We start from the raw sequence: 21,321 nt of genomic DNA, 5'->3' as shown, positions 1-21,321 counted from the left end.
GTACCCCCATGTTCACTATAGTATTATTTACAATAGCCAGGAAATGAAAACAACCTGTGTATATAAATGGATAAATAAATAAAGGAAATGTGATATACACACACATAGGAATATTCAGTTCAGTTCAGTCGCTCAGTCATGTCTGACTCTTTGCGACGCCATGAACCGCAGCATGCCAGGCCTCCCTGTCCATCACCAACTCCCAGAGTGCACCCAAACCCATATCCATTGAGTCGGTGATGCCATCCAACCATCTCATCCTCTGTCATCCCCTTCTCCTCCTGCCCTCAATCTTTCCCAGCATCAGTGTCTTTTCAAATGAGTCAGCTCTTCGCATCAGGTGGCCGAAGTATTGGAGTTTCAGCTTCAACAACAGTCCTTCCAATGAACACCCAGGACTGATCTCCTTTAGGATGGACTAGTTGGATCTCTTTGCAGTCCAAGGGACTCTCAAAAGTCTTCTCCAAAACCACAGTTCCAAAGCATCAATTCTTCGGCGATCAGCTTTCTTCACAGTCCAACTCTCACATCCATACATGACTACTGGAAAAACCATAGCCTTGACTAGACGGACCTTTGTTGACAAAGTAATGTCTCTTTTTAATATGTAATATAGATTGGTCATATCTTTTCTTCCGAGGAGTAAGCGTCTTTTAATTTCACGACTGCAATCACTGTCTGCAGTGATTTTAGAGCCCATAAAAATAAAGTCAGCCACTGTTTCCACTGTTTCTCCATCTTTTTGCCATGAAGTGATGGGACCGGATTCCATGATCTTAGTTTTCTGAATGTTGAGCTTTAAGCCAACTTTTCCATTCACCTCTTTCACTTTCATTAAGAGGCTCTTTAGTTCTTCTTCCCTTTCTGCCATAAGAGTGGTGTCATCTGCATATCTAAGGTTATTGATATTTCTCCCGGCAATCTTGATTCCAGCTTGTGCTCCATCAAGCCCAGCATTTCTCATGATGTGCTCTTCATATAAGTTAAATAAGCAGGGTGACAATATACAGCCTTGACGTACCCCTTTCCCGATTTGGAAGCAGTCTGTGGTTCCATGTCCAGTTCTAACTGTTGCTTCCTGACCTGCATACAGGTTTCTCAAGAGGCCGGTCAGGTGGTCTGGTATTCCCATCTCTTTCAGAATTTTCCACAGTTTATTGTGATCCACACAGTCAAAGGCTTTGGCATAGTCAATAAAGCAGAAATAGATATTTTTCTGGAACTCTCTTGCTTTTTCAATGATCCAGCAAATGTTGGCAATTTTATCTCTGGTTCCTCTGCCTTTTCTAAAACCAGCTTGAACATCTGGAAGTTCACGGTTCACATATGCTGAAGCCTGGCTTGGAGAATTTTAAGCATTACTTTACTAGCATGTGAGACGAGTGAATTGTGCGGTAGTCTGAGCATTCTCTGGCATTGCCTTTCTTTCTATTTGGAATGAAAACTGACCTTTTCCAGCCCTGTGGCCACTGCTGAGTTTTCCAAATTTGCTGGCATATTGAGTGCAACACTTTCACAGCATCATCTTTCAGATTTTGAAATAGCTCAACTGGAATTCCATCACCTCCACTAGCTTTGTTTGTAGTGATGCTTCCTAAGGCCCACTTGACTTCACATTCCAGGATGTCTGGCTCTAGGTGAGTGACCACACCATCGTGATTATCTTGGTCGTGAAGATCTTTTTTGTACAGTTCTTCTGTGTATTCTTGCCACCTCTTCTTAGTATCTTCTGCTTCTGTTAGGTCCATACCATTTCTGTCCTTTATTGAGCCCATCTTTGCATGAAATGTTTCCTTGGCATCTCTAATTTTCTTGAAGAGTTCTCTAGTCTTTCCCCTTCTGTTGTTTTCCTCTATTTCTTTGCATTGGTCACTGAGGAAGGCTTTCTTATCTCTCCTTGCTATTCTTTGGAACTCTGCATTCAAATGGATATATCTTTCCTCTTCTCCTTTGATTTTCGCTTCCCTTCTTTTCACAGCTATCAGTTCAGTTCAGTTTAGTTCAGTCGCTCAGTCGTGTCCGACTCTTTGCGACCCCATGAATCACAGCACACCAGGCCTCCCTGTCCATCACCAACTCCCAGAGTTCACTCAAACTCATGTCCATCGAGTTGGTGATGCCATCCAGCCATCTCATTCTCTGTCGTCCCCGTCTCCTCCTGCCCCCAATCATTCCCAGCATCAGAGTCTTTTCCAGTGAGTCAACTCATCCCATGAGGTGGCCAAAGTATTGGAGTTTCAGCTTTAGCATCAGTCCTTCCAGTGAACACCCAGGATTGATCTCCTTTAGAATGGACCGGTTGGATCTCCTTGCAGTCCAAGGGACTCTCAAGAGTCTTCTCCAGCACCACAGTTCAAAAGCATCAATTGTTCGGCGATCAGCTTTCTTCACAGTCCAACTCTCACATCCATACATGACCACGGGAAAAACCATAGCCTTGACTAGACGGACCTTGGTTGGCAAAGTGATGTCTCTGCTTTTTAATATGCTATCTAGGTTGGTCATAACTTTCCTTCCAAGGAGCAAGCGTCTTTTAATTTCATGGCTGCAATCAGCATCCACAGTGATTTTGGAGCCCCCAAAAATAAAGTCTGACACTGTTTCCACTGTTTCCCCATCTATTTCCCATGAAGTGATGGGACCAGATGCCATGATCTTCATTTTCTGAATGATGAGCTTCAAGCCAATGTTTTCACTCTCCTCTTTCACTTTCCTCAAGAGGCTTTTGAGTTCCTATTCACTTTCTGCCATAAGGGTGGTGTCATCTGCATATCTGAGGTTACTGATATTTCACAGCTATATTCAGTCATGAAAAAGAATGAACTCTTGCCATTTGCAACAACATGAATGGACCTTGAGGGCATTATAGTAAGTGGAATAAGACAGACAGAAAAAAACAAAATATTATCTTTCATATATAGAATCTTAAAAATAGCAACAACAAGGCAAAATACTCTTTGACATATATGACAGCAATATCTTTTTTGATGCTATTCCTGCAATAATGAAAATAAAAATAAGCAATTGGGACCTAATTAAACTTAAAAGCTTTTGCACAGCAAAGGAAACTATAAACAAAATGAAAAGACAATCCTCCGAATGAGAGAAAATAATTTCAAGTGAAATAATTGACAAAAGACTAATTTCCAAAATATACAAGCAGCTCATGCAGCTCAATATCAGAAAAACAAACAACCTAATCAAAAAGTGGTTGAAAGACCTGAACTTGCATTTCTCCAAAGAAGATGTACAAATGGTCAACAAACATATGATAAGATGCTCAATATCACTCATTGTTAGAGAAATGCAAATCAAAACTACAATGAGGTATCACCTTACGTGGGTCAGAATGGCCACCAACAAAAAAATCTACAAAAAAATAAATGCTGGAGAGGATGTGGATAAAAGCGAACCCTGTTGCACTGTCGGTGGGGATGTAAATTGATCCAGACACTAAGAACAGTATGGAGATTCCTTAAAAAACTAGGAATAGAACTACCACGAAACCCAAGAATCCCAGCACTGGGCATACACCCTGAGAAAACCATCATTCAAAAAGATACATGCACCACAATGTTCACTGTAGCACTATTTACAATAGCCAGGACGTGGAAGCAACCTAGATATCTATCAACAGATGAATGGATAAAGAAGTAGTGGTACATATATACACAGACTATTACTCAGCCATAAAAAGGAATGCATTTGAGTTAGTTCTAGTGAGTTGGATGAACCTAGAGCCTGTTACACAGCATGAAATAAGTCAGAAAAAGAAAAACAAATATTGCATATTAACACATATATATGGAATCTAGAAAGATGGTACTGTTGAACCTATTTGCAGGGCAGGAATAGAGATGCAGACATAGAAAACAGACTTGTGGACAACGAGGGGGAAGGAGAGGGTTCGATGAATTGAGAAAGTAGCATTGAATCATATATACATTGCCATGTGTAAAATGGATAGCTAATGGGAGATTGCCATATGTCATTAGCAAATGACAAATACGTCACAGAGAGCTCAACACTGTGTTCTGTGACAACCTAAAGGAGTGGGATGGGGTGGGTAGGAGGGAACTTCTGCAGGGGAGACATATGCATACTTATGCCTGAATTGTGTTGCTGTGTGGCAGAAGCCAACACGACACTAAAACAATTACCCTCCAATTAAAAATAAATTTAAAAAAACAGCAACAACAACAACAAACTTCTGGATACAGAGCATACACTGTTGTTTGCCAGAGAGGGGAAAATGGATGCAGAGGATGAAAAGGTAAAGATAAAAATTAAATGTAAAAAATAAATGTGTGTGTGTGAGAGAGAGAACACACTTCATTTCCCAAGATTGAGATTCTTAACTAGAATTACATAATCATACGTGGAAGATCATTTGTGTATTTTCTAAGAAAGCTTGCAACTTTCATCATATTCTCCAAAGGGTCCAAGAGACAAAACACACACACACACCTCTCAACATTGTAAATCAACCATACTCCAATAAAAAATTAATTAAAAACAAAGAAAAAAAAATCCTTGGCCTCAGGCTGACCTGGATTTCATGACTGGGAGAGATAAGAAATCATTTTCTACCAAGTCCCTTTGCTCCTCCCCTCTCCAAGCCTAGGTAGTGCCTGAGGGGGAGTGACTCCACCTACCTCTGGTGCAGGGCTCGACTCCATTTCTCATTCTATTTATTTTTTGTTCCCATGAGTAATCACTCTAACCACAGCTTGAAGACCTGGCTCTGAGTTATTCCTGGCCCTTCTCCTCTGGGACCCTCTTCCTTCTCCCAACTGGTCTGCCCTGGAGTCTCTGCTAGGCTTCCCCACCCAGGGGCACTGTTCCAGGTCTCCCTGCTGCTACCCCGACACCTTCCAGTCTGACCCCACAGGATGTTGGTATGACACAGGAAACGATTTATATGAGAAGTTGAGACTATCACCTCTTCAAAGAGGTCCTCCTTGGCTTCCTACTCTAGTTTCCACTCTACTTCTTTTATTGAAACTTCCCTTTCATATCCTTACAAGAACTTTTTGAAAGCAGGAAGTACTTTATTCTTTCTGTCCCTTCTCTCTCCCACTAGAATACAAGCCTTTGGGAGTAATTTCTTTTTTTTCATAAGAAAAAAGATTTTTTTCTTTTTCACAATTGTATCCTCAGTGCCTGGAATACAACAATTATTCACCAAGATGTTTGTTAAATGTTTTATGGACAGAAGCTGAGGGACAGGTACTGGTCTTCAAATGATAGAAGGCGAGTCTTAGGTCTTTCATGAGTCTGATCTTCTCTGGACCAGAGAAATGGGAATATTGGCTGTGAGACAAGGCCCCATGGCAGGTGGAATCTTGCATGGATGTAGCCCACCAGCACCTGTTTTCTTCCCTAGAACTCTTGCCTAGTCATATTTCTACTGCATGATGCAATTTTCCTATCCGTAGCTGATTGGACCAGGAACAAAACTTAAGTCGAGCTGGACCAATCAGAATCTCTCACTTGAGAATTTGAAACTAGAGGAACAGTTTCACTGAGAGTTGAGTGCTATCAATGGCAATACCACAGAGTTATGTTCAGTGAGTTGCCCAGTGAGCCGCTCCTCCTGAAGTGTGATTAACTGGCTTTTCCTCAAATTTAATGAGCTAGCCCAGTATCCTTTTATTTTAATATATCCTTTTTAGTCTTGAACTTATTAAATTTGTTCTCTATGGTTGTAACCTTAAAACCTTAGCTCATACACGGAGACACAGAACCTGAAACAAAAACAACAAAAATTTCCCATAGTCTAGAATTTTCTAGCCTATGTCTCAATCTTTAAAAGTCCTTCTTTGGGACTACTGCTCTTTAATCATCCTTTCATCTTTGTCAGTATCCGACCTGGTAGCCACTGTCCCATAGCCACTGAAGACTTGCCACCTAGCTTATAGCTTCCTCTCCATTTATGTCTGTTCCATGATTTATCAACTGTGTCTCAGGCATTGTCTTGTCATCATCTGGGGTGACGCAACCCAGGTTCAGGGTCCAGAAGGACCTCCCACATCCTGACTGCACAGTGCCTTGACCTCAAACTCTAGTGCACATCATCTCATCACTTTCTCAGTCACCCATACCTATGGCCACCCTCAGGACATGGTCACCACTTGGAACTTCTCATTAGAAGTTTCAAGCTCAACTTTGATCACAACCTCTCCTGTCCTTCTAACTGTGCTAGATTCTTAGTCCAACTACATTTGTTTCCAAAGAAACTTTCAAGGTTTTCCCTCTTCTCCCAGTCTATAACCTTTTTCTTAGAGCTCTTCCCCTTTACAGAACTACTTTTACCAACAGGCTCAATGACCTTCTATCTTCCATTCATCTATTTCATTATCGGTAGCCCAGGCCAACCCCACAGCCTTTCTGTTTTCCTAAAGAGATGGTAAAACATCCTTCAATGTAGCTTCAATATCTCCAAACTATGCTTTGACTTTCTCCAGTGCATTTTCTTTCTCCCATTTCTCATAGAACACCCTCCATTCATTACAATCTGTGGATAACTCTTGCTGTATTGAAACACTATGCCTACTTGGTTTCCACATCATTTCTTTCTCCTGGTGCTCTTCTCGCCCCTCTGCCGCTTCCTTCTCAAGGGCTCTTCAGCCTTTCTCTTTGTCTTTTCAAAGTTGGTGCTCCTCAGGGTTTCATCCTTTACCCATCTGTCCTCTTAACCTATTATTCCTCTATGATTTTAACAACTGCTGTGGCTTCACTTTCCAACTCAATGTTAATGAGTCCCCAATCTCTATTTTTTAAGCTATATTTCTCTCTAAAGTTTTCTACCCAGATATTAATTGGTCTCTAGACTACTGTACACTTTGATATTGGCAGATACTGCAGACTCAGTGACGTCTTTATCTGACATGTTTCTCCTTTCACATTTGCTTAGTCGTTGATACAACTCTCCCCTTTGGCACCCATGCAAAAACCAGGAGCTGTACTAGTTGCCCCATCTCCACTTCCCCCTCCATCTCTTTAATCTACTACCTCTATCTTAGTTCAGGTTGCCATAATTTTAAAACAATTTTTATTGAAGTACAGTTGATTTACAATGTTTTGTTAGCTTCAGGTGTACAGCAAAGTGAATTATATATATACATAAATATGTATATATCTCCATTCTTTTTCAGATTCTTTTCCCATATAGGTTATTACAGGATATTGAGTAGAGTTCCCTGTGCTGTACAGTAGGTCCTTATTATCTAGTTTATATATGGTAGTGGGTATATATTAATCCCAACCTCCTAATTTATTATTTCCTTCCATGTTTCTCCTTTGGTAATCGTATGTCTGATTTCAAGATATATGAGTCTGTTTCTGGTTTGTAAATAAGTTCATTTGTATCACTTTTTAAATTAGATTTCACATATAAGTGATATCATAGGATATCTCTCTTTCTCTGTCTGACTTAACTTCACTTAATGTGATAATCTCTAGGGCTATCCATGTTGCTGCAAATGGTGCTATTTTATTCTATTTTATGCAATCTGCCATAATTTCTTACATAATTATGTCAACCATCTTCAAACTGGTCTTGGTGACTATGTATTTTTTCTGTTCAAATGCCTCCTTCCCATTGCTGCCAAGTTCTGAAAGGCCCACCAGTCCCCTGCTAACACCATCCAGCAGAGCCCTGACCTCCCTGGCATGAAGCACAAGTTCCCCATGGCAACATTAAGGAAGTTCCTCTAGGTCCCTGGATGACTCTCTAGCCTTTTCTCTCATCATTTCCTGTATAAAATATTGCACTCTATTAATAACACAAAGTCTCTATTTCTTATTAACAACACAAAGTCACAAACCACTTCCCAAATTTGGCCATTGTTACTTTCTAAACAAATCTAATCAGTCCATGAATCATAACTGGCTGGTGAGCTTTAGCAGAAATAATTATAACACTGTTCTTTAATGAAAGATATCCTACCTTTTCTTCTTTACAGCATTTAATAAGGATTAACTTATGGAAAGAACTTAGTTCTGGATGCCAAAAATTATAGCTTGTGGACACCCTTTCCGATGTTATGAGTTGATCACTCTCCTTCATTATAGAATAGGCGTCTTGATCAGGTGGGTTAATATAAGTCTCAAAAGACCCTGGAAACACAATTTTAAGACATGCTTTAATTACAGATGCTATGACTGTAATATTAAATAAATGTGTGCTTAGTTGCTCGGTTGTGTCTGATTCTTTGTGACCCTTGGGACTATAGCCTGCCAGGTTCCTCTGCCCATGAGATTCTCCAGGCAAGAATACTGGAGTGGGTTGCCATTTTCTCCCCCAGAGGATCTTGCTGACCCAGGAATTGAACCCACATCTCCTGTGTCTTCTGCGTTGCAGGTGGATTCTTTACCCACTGAGCCACTGGGGAAACCCATTAAATAAGTATATTTGGTAAGGAAAAAATTTCTACATTTACTATCAGTTTTTTATATTACCGCAAATGTAAATATATTAATCTCCCTCTACCCAACCTAATTAGGAAATACTGAATTCAAAATTGGATCAGAAAATGAATTCAAACCACTTACAAAACATGAAGTTAAAACAAATGACAGAGAAGTCACAAATTAAAGGATGCATAGAGATTTATCAATCAAATGTGAGGGAAAAAAAAACAACCCTAAGTGATAAGAAGTGATGAGTAACATTTGGCTATATTAGAATTCAAGGCAAACATAATTAAATGGGACAAAATAGGTCAGGTTATATTAATTATAATACAAACCCAATAATAAAAATACAATAAAATAAATCAATATGTGTCAGACAATAGCATAAAAATACATCCAACTATCACTGCTGGGACTTCCTTGGTGGCCCAGTGTTAAGAATCTGCCTTCCTATGCAGGGGATGTGGGTTTAATTCCTGGTTGGAGAACTAAAATCCCACATGCCAAAGGGCAACTAAGCCTAAGTGCTGCAGCTAGAGAAAACCCAAGTGCCACAACATACCCAGTGCAGCCCCACCCCCAAAAAGCCCCCAGAACCCCTATCACTGTTGGAGGCAGAAGAAAAAGCAGAAAAAACATAGCAGTGATAGAAAATAACCCAATTATTAGTGTGAGACAGATGAAGCCAATAAAATATGTGTGAGACAGATGAAGCAAATAAAATATTCAGGCATACATACTTCTTTTTTTTACCATATAAATAACATATGAATAAATTGTACTATATATGAGTCTTGAAGAATCGATGCTTTTGAATTGTGGTGCAGGAGAAGACTCTTGAGAGTCCCTTGGACTGCAAGGAGATCAAACCAGTCAACCATAAAGGAAATCAACCCTGACTATTCACTGAAAGGACTGATGCTGAAGCTGAAGCTCCACTACTTTGGCCACCCTGATATGAAGAACCGGCTCACTGGAAAAGACCTGATACTGAGAAAGATTGAGGGCATGAGGAGAAGGGGTCAACAGAGGATGAGATGGTTGGATGGCATCATCACCTCAAGGGACATGAATCTGTGCAAACTCAGGGATACAGTGAAGGACAGGGAAGCCTGGCATGCTGCAGTTCACAAGGTGGCAAAGAGTTGGACATGACTGAGCAACTGAACAAGAATTAGCAGTGAAATTCCTGCAGGGCGCACAATGTGCTGCTGTAAGCCACTCAGCAGACCAACATGGCCATCTAGTGATGAAACAGGCTGCTGGGGTTGAATATTACACAAAATGGTTGGCTTCCAAGGCAGGCTGAAAAATGACTTTCTCCGGCAAGTCTGAGGGGCTCTCTGAGGGCCTAACAATAGCAGCTACAGAGCTGGTGACAGAAATTTAGTGACACTTAAGCCTATGACCCTGGAGCAGTAGGCAATTCTGTAAGACTTCTAATTTCTATGTGAAATATAGACAATTACACGGTATGAGACCACAGGGTACAGCACACCACAGCACTTTTTAGTGGATGCATTATTCTGAGAACCAGGTAGTAGAAACATTTGTTCCAAAAGGACTGCTTTCCATTCTCCCCAATCATTCCACCTTCACCCTCTCCCACAGAGTCCCAAAGACTGTTCTAAATGCCTATGTCTCTTTTGCAGTCTCTTATACAGGGTTCAGGTTACCATTTTTCTAAATTCCATATATATAGCATGTATATTATCATAAGTGACCAGTCCAGGTTCGACGCATAAATTTTCCTCTGTTCATTTCTTTGCATTTGTGCTTTTTTAATAAAAATACTTTTAACTGTAATAAAAAAAAATAAATAAATAAAAAATCAATAGTCAAAAAAAAAAAAAAAAACAAAAGGACTGCTTTCTTCCTCAGGTTCTTATTATTGTAATGTAATGATCACTAGGGCTTTGGCAAATAAGGCAGGATAATTTAAAATTCCATCTCCCAACTAATAGAACATGAAACACATAGGCACAAGATTAAGGCAATTAGGAAGCCTTTGAAGGTGAGTGGCTTTGAAATTAATAATTAAACTTCACCTGCAAAGATCTAAAGCTCACTTTTAGAACACAAGCCATCCTATCACATACAAACCTTTGTAATTCTGCAGGATTTCCAGAATCAACCTTGAAATTTAACAAATGAAAGCAAGAAAGTTGTTTTAAATTGCTAAAATTTTATAGTCTCAGATGACAGTAATAAATGGTGCCTTTTGTCCAAACATGATGAGTTGTTTTCAGAATTGTCTTTCAGCCTTTACCTCTTTCTTTGCCTCTATGTTTACAAAGCTCCATCTAGCCCCTTCTGCTTTGGGTCTTTCCCCAACTGTCCATCACTAGACTTCTCCTATGAGTACTTTTCTTCTGTGTTGTACCTCTTCCTCTAGTCATCTTGTTTAATTGGTCCATAATATAGAAACACAATTTTCAATTGGTTTATTTACTGAATAGTATTTTATTTTTCTTAGTCTTTATTTAGAAATCAAATGAGCATATAAGGATCCCAGAATTTCTGGTCCACATAGCCTTTAAACCACCACAGTTACTGGGTGTTCTCAGGAAAAAAACCATTCATGTGAGAAGTAGAAGAATAATTACTAACAATAACAAAAGAACACACAACTTCAAATCAGTACAAGGAAAATAAAAAAGAATGTGGACAACTGACCTGAAGGCAAGAAAGAAGAAGTAAAAAAAAGAAAACGCATGCCAAGGGAAAAATCCCTATAAATAAGGTGACAGAAGCAAGTTCAAATAAATGAGGGTTTTCTCAATCCTGCCACTTCTGCCATTTGGTCCAAGTGGTCATTTGTTGTGGAGGGTTGTTCTGGTTGTTTTGAGCATTGTAGGATATTTAGTTATATCTCTGGTTTCTACCTACTGAATGCCTGTAGCACCACCCCAGTTGTGGGATCCAATAATGTCTTCAGAATGTCCCCTGGGGAACAAAATCTTCCCCAGTTGAGAGCCACTGAAATAGAGGTATAACCAACTTTACAATAGTTGGATTAAAATTTGTTTGTTTAAAAAGAGACTGCCACGTTGCTCAAAACAACAAAATCCTACTAAAGATACACTGAAACATGATGACGACCCAGAAGAGATAAAAATAAAGAATGTAGAAATATACAGAGGGAATACTAATGAAGATAATCCCGCTGTAATAATATTTAATAATGCTAATATTAGAAAATATATTTTAAGGCAAAAAGCACTATTCAGGTATTTTACTTATTAGGAAGATAATCACCCTAAACCTATTTATGCTTAATTAACAACATCAGTTCCACAAGATATAATGTGAGAAATTCTAGAATTACAGAGAAATTGTCATAGTGGTGTACCTTAATATAGCTCTCTTAGAAAATGACTGGTTGGGTGTAAAAAACAGTAAAATAAATGCCACAATTAATAGGTTTGAATTAAAGTTTACATGGGGCTTCCCTGGTGGCTCAGTGGCAAAGAATCTGCCTGTCAATGAAGGATATGTGGGTTCAGTCCCTGGGTCAGGAAGAACCCCTGGAGAAGGAAATGGCAATCTACTCCAGTATTCATGCCTGGGAAATCCCATGGACAGAGGAACTTGGCAAACTACAGTTCATGGGGTAGCAAAAGAGTCAGACACGACTTAGTGACTAAACAATAACAGCAAAGATTACATACACATAGTAAAACATGGGGGAAAAGTAATATAGACTGTTATAATTCAGAGCAGTCATAACCTTTGGGAAAGAGGGAAAGGGTTCTATGAAGGAGTATAAGGGAATTCTGTGATGCTAGTGCTGGTCTAGTTCTTGACTTGGGTGGTAGCTCAAAATTAGTCAGTATTTTATAACAAGCTGTTGATTTTGATTTGTGTACTCTTCCATATGTATGCTATCCCTCAGTAAGAAGTTAAAAAAAAGTACAACCTGCCATGCTCAGTTGTGTCTGACTCTTTGCCACCCCGTGGACTGTAGCCCCTATGCTCCTCTGTCCTTGGGATTCTCCAGGCAAGAATACTAGAGTGGGATGCCATTCCCTTCTCCAGGGGAATCTTCCTGACTCGGGGATTGAACTTGTGTCTCCTGCATTGCAAGAAGATTTTTTACCATTGAGCCACCAGGGAAGTCAAAAACAGTATGAGATGAAGCTAAAACAATACTTGGAGGTAAATGCATCTCCTTAAAATGGGTATAATTATAAACATGAAATATTGAAAATTCATGGGCCAAGCATTTACCTTAAGAAACTGGGAAAACAAGTAATTCAGAATTTCTTAAAAATGAAGACTTTCCTAGTGAAAAATACTGATACTGCAGAAGAAGTTAAAGGAGACTTTTAAAGTTAGGGTTCATGAATTTGTTTACAACCTCCTGCAGCAGATCCTTTTTGATGTATTACCTATGCGTACGGAAATAGGATATAACACTATATATTGTGTAAGTCCTTTAAAAACTGGAAATAATTCTTCTAAGTCACAGCAGGCGAACCACATGGCAGTAACCAGCCAGGGAAATTCGGGCTTAGGTGGGCGTTCCTGTTAGAAGACAGAAAAAAAGTGAGCAGTAATTCACAAAGACAACCACAGAATATGTTTTCACCTTGTCTAAGTGAAAAATCAAGCTCTAATAGCATATTAAAAATAACCATTTGCCCAGGACAGATATAAGATATGGTGAAACAGATATGCTGTTGAATCAATTCTACCTGTTGGTGTTTGAAATTAAGTGCAGCTGTTTACTTTGCCAACAAAGGTCCGTCTAGTCAAGGCTATGGTTTTTCCCGTGGTCATGTATGGATGTGAGAGTTGGACTGTGAAGAAAGCTGATCGCCGAAGAATTGATGCTTTTGAACTGTGGTGCTGGAGAAGACTCTTGAGAATCCCTTGGACTGCAAGGAGATCCAACCGGTCCATTCTAAAGGAGATCAATCCTGGGTGTTCACTGGAAGGACTGATGCTAAAGCTGAAACTGCAATACTTTGGCCACCTCATGCGACGAGTTGACTCACTGGAAAAGACTCTGATGCTGGGAAAGGTTGGGGGCGGGAGGAGACAGGGACGACAGAGAATGAGATGGCTGGATGGCATCACCGACTCTGTGGACATGAGTTTGAGTGTACTCCGGGAGTTGGTGATGGACAGGGAGGCCTGGCGTGCTGTGATTCATGGGGTCGCAGAGAGTCGGTCACGACTGAGCGACTGAATTGAACTGAACTGAATTGAACTGATGAAAGCTTTTCATGTTGACATGTGCTGAAAGTCACTGATCTTGTGAAGGGTTAACACTAAATCTGTAAAGTCTACTTGTAGCCTGTTCTTCAACATGCCACACCGGTCTTTCCCCACCCCTCAAATATTCTTATATTGATGATTTTTTTCCTAGAGAACTAGTTTCAAAATCCAGTTCCTAGATGTTCTCACTTCTAGGAGACAGGAAAATCTGAGAAGTAGAGCAAAATAAGTAGCAAGACAAGTAGTACTCTCCTTCCAGCTGGGTTGAGTGTGTCTATGTCTAATCATTTCACATATTCCCAGAAATTTCAGGGAAAAGTATCAATATTATGACATCTGGCAGTATTCCATGAAGCTCTTACGTGTGGGTAAACAGTTTTAAAAGAGACAGAGAAACAGCTATAATTGTAGACTGAGACTAGCTTTTTGAAAATTTAATGAATATTTGCCTGAGGCTTTTATCAGTTCTGTTCAGTTCAGTTCATTTCAGTAGTTCAGTCATATCCAATTCTTTGCGACCCCATAGACTGCAGCATGCCAGGCTTCCCTGTCCATCACCAACTCGCAGAGATTGCTCAAACTCACGTTCATAGAGTCTGTGATGGCATCCAACCATCTCATCCTGTCTTGACCCCTTCTCCTCCTGCCTTCAATCTTTTCCAGTATCAGGGTCTTTTCTAATGAGTCAGTTCTTCCCATCAAGTGGCAAAAGTACTGGAGCTTCAGCTTCAGCATCAATCCTTCCAATGAATATTCAGAACTGATTTCTTTTACAATTGATTGATTTGATCTCCTTGCAGTCCAAGGAACTCTCAAGAGTCTTCTTCAACACAGTTCAAAAGCATCAATTCTTCAGCACTCAGTTTCTTTATGGTCCAGCTCTCACATCCATACATGACTACTGGAAAAACCATAGCTTTGACTAGAGGGACCTTTGCTGGTAAAGTGATGTTTCTGCTTTTTATTTATTTATTTATTTTTTTAATTTATTTTTTTTTATTTTACAATATTATATTGGTTAGTTTTGCCCTACATTGACATGAATTCACCCCAGGTGTACATGAGTTCCCTCTCCTGAACCCCCCTCTCACCTCCCTCCTCCCTTTATCCTCCCTGTCTAGGTTGGTCACAGCTAATCTTCCAAGAAGCAAGTGTCTTTTAATTTCATGGCTGAAGTCACCATCTGCAGTGATTTTTGAGCCCAAGAAAATAAAGTCTGTCACTGTTTCCATTGTTCCCCATCTATTTGCCATGAAGTAATGGGACAAATTTGAAATAGCTCAACTGGAATTCCATCACCTCCACTAGCTTTGTTCGTAGTGATGCTTTCTAAGGCCCACTTGACTTCATATTCCAAGATGTCTGGCTCTAGGTCAGTGATCATGTTATCGTGACTATCTTGGTCATGAAGATCTTTTTTGTACAGTTCTTCTGTGTATTCCTGCCACCTCTTCTTAATATCTTCTGCTTCTGGTAGGTCCATACCATTTCTGTCCTTTATCGGGCCCATCTTTGCATGAAATGTTCCCTTGGAATCTCTAATTTTCTTGAAGAGATCTCTTGTCTTTCCTATTCTGTTGTTTTCTTCTATTTCTTTGCATTGGTCACTGAGGAAGGCTTTCTTATCCTTCCTTGCTATTCTTTGGAACTCTGCATTCAGATGCTTATATTTTTCCTTTTCTCCTTTGCTTTTCGCTTCTCTTCTTTTCACAGCTATTTGTAAGGCCTCCTCAGACAGCCATTTTGCTTTTTTGCATTTCTTTTCCATGGGGATGGTCTTGGTCCCTGTCTCCTGTACAATGTCACGAACCTCCGTCCAGAGTTCATCAGGCACTCTATCTATCAGATCTAGTCCCTTGAATCTATTTCTCACTTCCACTGTATAATCATAATGGATTTGATTTAGGTCATATCTGAATGGTCTAGTGGTTTTCCCTACTTTCTTCAATTTAAGTCTGAATTTGGCAAAAAGGAGTTCATGATCTGAGCCACAGTCAGCTCCTGGTCTTGTTTTTGCTAACTGTATAGAGCTTCTCCATCTTTGGCTGCAAAGAATATAATCAATCTGATTTCGGTGTTGACCATCTGGTGATGTCCATGTGTAGAGTCTTCTCTTGTGTTGTTGGAAGAGGGTGTTTGCTATGACCAGTGGGTTCTCTTGACAAAACTCTATTAGCCTTTGCCCTGCTTCATTCCGTGCTCCAAGGCCAAATTTGCCTGTTACTCCAGGTGTTTCTTGACTTCCTACTTTTGCATTCCAGTCCCCTAGAATGAAAAGGACATCTTTTTTGGGTGTTAGTTCTAAAAGGTCTTGTAGGTTTTCATAGAACCGTTCAACTTCGGCTTCTTCAGCGTTACTTGTTGGGGCATAGGCCTGGATTACTGTAATATTGAATGATTTGCCTTAGAAACGAACAGAAATCATTCTGTCGTTTTTAAGATGGCCACAGGATTGGAAAAGGTCAGTCTTCATTCCAATCCCAAAGAAAGGCAATGCCAAAGAATGCTCAAACTACCGCACAATTGCACTCATCTCACACGCTAGTAAAGTCATGCTCAAAATTCTCCAAGCCAGGCTTCAGCAATATGTGAACCGTGAACTCCCAGATGTTCAAGCAGGTTTTAGAAAAGGCAGAGGGACCAGAGATCAAATTGCCAACATTCGCTGGATCATGGAAAAAGCAAGAGAGTTCCAGAAAAACATCTATTTCTACTTCATTGACTATGCTAAAGCCTTTGACTGTGTGGATCACACAATAAACTGTGGAAAATTCTGAAAGAGATGGGAATACCAGACCACCTGACCTGCCTCTTGAGAAACCTGTATGCAGGTCAGGAAGCAACAGTTAGAACTGGACATGGAACAACAGACTGGTTCCAAATAGGAAAAGGAGTACGTCAAGGCTGTATACTGTCACCCTGCTTATTTAACTTATATGCAGAGTACATCATGAGGAACGCTGGGCTGGAAGAAGCACCAGCTGGAATCAAGATTGCCGGGAGAAATATCAGTAACCTCAGATATGCAGATGATACCACCCTTATGGCAGAAAGTGAAGAGGAACTAAAAAGCCTCTTGATGAAAGTGAAAGAGAGTGAAAAGGTTGGCTTGAAGCTCAACATTCAGAAAACGAAGATCATGGCATCTGGTCCCATCACTTCATGGGAAACAGATGGAAAAACAGTGGAAACAGTGTCAGACTTTATTTTTTTGGGCTCCAAAGTCACTGCAGATGCTGACTGCAGCCATGAAATTAAAAGACGCTTACTCTTTGGAAGGAAAATTATGACCAACCTTGATAGTATATTAAAAAGCAGAGACATTACTTTGCCAACCAAGGTCCGTCTAGTCAAGGCTATGGTTTTTCCCGTGGTCATGTATGGATGTGAGAGTTGGACTGTGAAGAAGGCTGATCGCCGAAGAATTGATGCTTTTGAACTGTGGTGTTGGAGAAGACTCTTGAGAATCCCTTGTACTGCAAGGAGATCCAACCAGTCCATTCTAAAGGAGATCGATCCTGGGTGTTCATTGGAAGGACTGATGCTAAAGCTGAAACTGCAATACTTTGGCCACCTCATGTGACGAGTTGACTCACTGGAAAGACTCTGATGCTGGGAAAGGCTGGGGGCGGGAGAGAAGGGGATGACAGAGAATGAGATGGCTGGATAGCATTGCTGACTGTGTGGACATGAGTTTGAGTGAACTCCGGGAGTTGGTGATGGACAGGGAGGCCTGGTGTGCTGTGATTCATGGGGTCACGGAGAGTCGGACACGACTGAGCGACTGAACTGAACTGAACTGAACTGAATGGGACAAATACTTGCTAAAAGAAGAGAAGCACAAAACAAAGGAGAAAAGGAAAGATATAAGCATCTGAATGCAGGGTTTCAAAGAATAGCAAGGAGAGATAAGAAACCTTCCTCAGTGATCAATGCAAAGAAATAGAGGAAAACAACAGAATGGGAAAGACTAGAGATCTCTTCAAGAAACTTAGAGATATCAGGGAACATTTCATGCAAAGATGGGCTCAATAAAGGACAGAAATGGTATGGACCTAACAGAAGCAGAAGATACTAAGAAGAGGTGGCAAAAATACACAGAAGAACTGTACAAAAATGATCTTCATGACCCAGATAATTATGATGGTTTGATCACTCACCTAGAGCCAGACATCTTGGAATGTGAAGTCAAGTGGGCCTTAGGAAGCATCACTACAAACAAAGCTAGTGGAGGTGATGGAATTCCAGTTGAGCTATTTCAAATCCTGAAAGATGATGCTGTGAAAGTGCTGCACTCAATATGCCAGCAAATTTAGAAAACTCAGCAGTGGCCACAGGGCTGGAAAAGGTCAGTTTTCATTCCAATCCCAAAGAAAGGCAATGCCAGAGAATGCTCAAACTACCGCACAACCGCACTCATCTCACGTGCTAGTAAAGTAATGCTTAAAATTCTCCAAGCCAGGCTTCAACAGTACGTGAACTTTGAAGTTCCAGATGTTCAAGCTGGATTGAGAAAAGGCAGAGGAGCCAGAGATCAAATTGACAACATCCGCTGGATCATCGAAAAAGCAAGAGAGTTCCAGAAAAACATCTATTTCTGATTTACTGACTATGCGAAAGCCTTTGACTGTGTGGATCACAATAAACTGTGGAAAATTGTGAAAGAGATGGGAATACCAGACCACCTGACCTGCCTCTTGAGAAACCTGTATGCAGGTCAGGAAGCAACAGTTAGAACTGGACATGGAACAACAGACTGGTTCCAAATCGGGAAAGGAGTACATCAAGGCTGTATATTGTCACCCCGCTTATTTAACTTATATGCAGAGTACACGGAGAAGGCAATGGCACCCCACTGCAGTACTCTTGCCTGGAAAATCCCATGGATGGAGGAGCCTGGTAGGCTGCAGTCCAAGGGGTTGTGAAGAGTCAGTCACGACTGAGCGACCTCACTTTCACTTTTCACTTTCGTGCATTGGAGAAGGAAATGGCAACCCACTCCAGTATTCTTGCCTGGAGAATCCCAGGGATGGGGGAGCCTGGTGGGCTGCTGTCTATGGAGTCGCACAGAGTCGGACACGATTGAAGGGACTTAGCAGCATCAGCAGCAGAGTACATCGTGAGAAATGCTGGGCTGGAGGAAGCACAGCTGGAATCAAGATTGCCGGGAGAAATATCAATAACCTCAGATATGCAGATGACACCACCCTTATGGCAGAAAGGGAAGAAGAACTAAAGAGCTTCTCGATGAAGGTGAAAAAGGTGAGTGGAAAAGTTGGCTTAAAGCTCAACATTCAGAAAACTAAGATCATGGCATCTGGCCCCATCACTTCATGGCAAATAGATGGGGAAGCAATGGAAAGAGTGACACACTTTATTTTGGGGGCGCTCCAAAATCACTGCAGATGGTGACTGCAGCCATGAAATTAAACCACACTTACTCTTTGGAAGGAAAGTTATGACCAACCTAGACAGCATATTAAAAAGCAGAGACATTACTTTGTCAACAAAGGTCCGTCTAGTCAAAGCTATGGTTTTTCCAGTGGTCATGTATGGATGTGAGAGTTGGACTGTGAAGAAAGCTGAGCACAGAAGAATTGATGCTTTTGAACTCGGTGTTGGAGAAGACTCTTGAGAATCCCTTGGACTGCAAGGAAATCCAACCAGTCCATCCTAAAGGAGATCAGTCCTGGGTGTTCATTGGAAGGACTGATGTTGAGGCTGAAACTCCAGTACTTTGGCCACCTGATGCAAAAAGCTGACTCATTTGAAAAGACCCTGATGCTAGGAAAGATTGAGGGCAGGAGGAGAAGGGGACAACAAAGGATGAGATGGTTGGATGGCATCACCGTCTCAATGGACATGAGTTTGGGTGAACTCCAGAAATTGGTGATGGACAGGGAGGCCTGCCATGCTGCGGTTCATGGGGTCGCAGAGTCGGATATGACTGAACAACTGAACTGAATGGGGCTGGATGCCATGATCTTTGTTTTTTGAATGCTTGAGTTTTAAGCCAGCTTTTTCACTCTTTTTCACTTTCATCAAGAGGCTCTTTAGTTCCTCTTTGCTTTCTGTCATAAGGGTGGTGTCATCTGCATATTTGAGGTTATGATATTTCTCCTGGCAATCTTGATTCCAGCTTGTGCTTCATCCAGCCTGGCATTTCTCATGATGTACTCTGCATAAAAGTTAAATAAGGAGGGTGACAATATACAGCCTTGACGTACTCCTTTCCAGATTTGGAACCAGTCTGTTGCTCCATGTCTAGTTCTACCTTTGCTTCTTGATGTGCATACAGATTTCTCAGGAGGCAGGTAAGGAGGCTTTATATTACATTTTAAAATAGCTTTGCATGCATGCTAAGTGGCTTAGTCATGTCCAACTCTTTGCGACCCCATGGACTACAGCCTGTCAGGCTCCTCTGTCCATGGGGTTCTCCAGACAAGAATACTGGCATGGGCTGCCATTTCCTTCACCAGGGGATCTTCTTGACTCAGGGATAAAACCCATGTCTCCTGCATTGGCAGGTGGGATCTTTACCTCTGAGACACCTGGGAAGCCCTAAAATAGCTTATTGAGATACAATACACATACCATGGAATTCATCCATTAAAGCATACAATCCTGTGTATTTTGTGTAAATTCACAGTTTTTGTAACCATGACCCCAGTCAATTTTAGAATATTATAGAATATTTCATCTCCTCACACACACACACAAAACCATGATGTGTTTAGCAATTTCCCTCCCACCTTCCCATGCCCTCCAGCCCTAAACAGCTAAAACTAGTTCTTTGAAAATTGATTGCTTGGGAACTAAACTTTGAAAGCTTTCTATCTCTACAGATTTGCCTGGTCTGAATATTGCTGTTCCTTTGGTAAGTCATGTCTGACTCTTTGCAGCCCATGGGCTGCAGCATGCCAGGCTTCCTTGTCTTTCACTAACTCCCAGAATATGCTCAAATTCACGTCCATTGAGTCACTGATGCCATCTAACCTCTGCTGCCCTCTTCTCCTTTTTGCCTTCAGTCTTTCCCAGCATCAGGGTCTTTTCCAAATGAGTCGGCTCTTTGCATCATGTGGCCAAAGTATTGGAGCCTCAGCTTCAGCATCAGTTCTTCCAATGAATATTCAGGGTTGATTTCCTTTACGATTGACTGGTTTTGTCTCCTTGCTGTCTAAGGACTCTTGCTGTCAAGAGTCTTCTCCAACACCACAGCTTGAAAGCATCAGTTCTTCAGTGCTCAGTCTTCTTTATGGTCCAACTCTCACATCGGAATATGACTACTGGAAAAACTACAGCTTTGACTATATGGACCTTTAGTCTAACAAAACATGGAATGGGAATGGCAAACCACCCCAGTATTTTTGACTTGAGAACCCCATGAACAGTAGGAAAAGGCAAGAAAACAGTGTTAGGAAAGGATTAATAGAATACATATGTATTCAGGGTGGGTGAGGGTCAGGGAAGCAGAACTGTTGGGTGGAGAGGTCTTGCCTGGGCTTGACTCAGAGTGCTCGGTCAAACAAAAGCATGAAGTCCAATGTCCCAGTGATACATTTAGGCTCAAATACTGGCAAGCTCATGCAGGTGCCAGGTCTGTAGGGGCCAAGGGCAGGGCTTGAGATGGACAGAACAAAGCCAAGAGTTTAGAGTTGGGCTGGATGGTAGGCAAGGGTC

General features: G+C 41.0%; 1 protein-coding gene across 1 annotated transcript in view; it reads right to left on the bottom strand.

Moving 5' to 3' along the window:
* Window positions 1–21,321, bottom strand: part of DNAH6 (dynein axonemal heavy chain 6) — a 301,941-nt gene that overhangs the window by 63,866 nt on the left and 216,754 nt on the right. Inside the window, exons 61-62 of the mRNA XM_055400589.2 lie at window positions 12,810–12,945; window positions 7,952–8,121 (exon numbers count right to left, since the gene is read on the bottom strand). Of these exons, the coding sequence (XP_055256564.2) occupies window positions 7,952–8,121; window positions 12,810–12,945 (306 nt within the window). The remainder of the gene's footprint in view (window positions 1–7,951; window positions 8,122–12,809; window positions 12,946–21,321) is intronic.

The sequence above is a fragment of the Moschus berezovskii genome, chromosome 11 (genome assembly GCF_049115385.1).
Source record: "Moschus berezovskii isolate FMDL1 chromosome 11, NW_MosBer_1.0, whole genome shotgun sequence".
NCBI classification, from domain to species: Eukaryota; Metazoa; Chordata; class Mammalia; order Artiodactyla; family Moschidae; genus Moschus; species Moschus berezovskii.
Note: the sequence above shows the minus strand (reverse complement) of the source record. Positions and strands in the feature narration are given on the sequence as shown.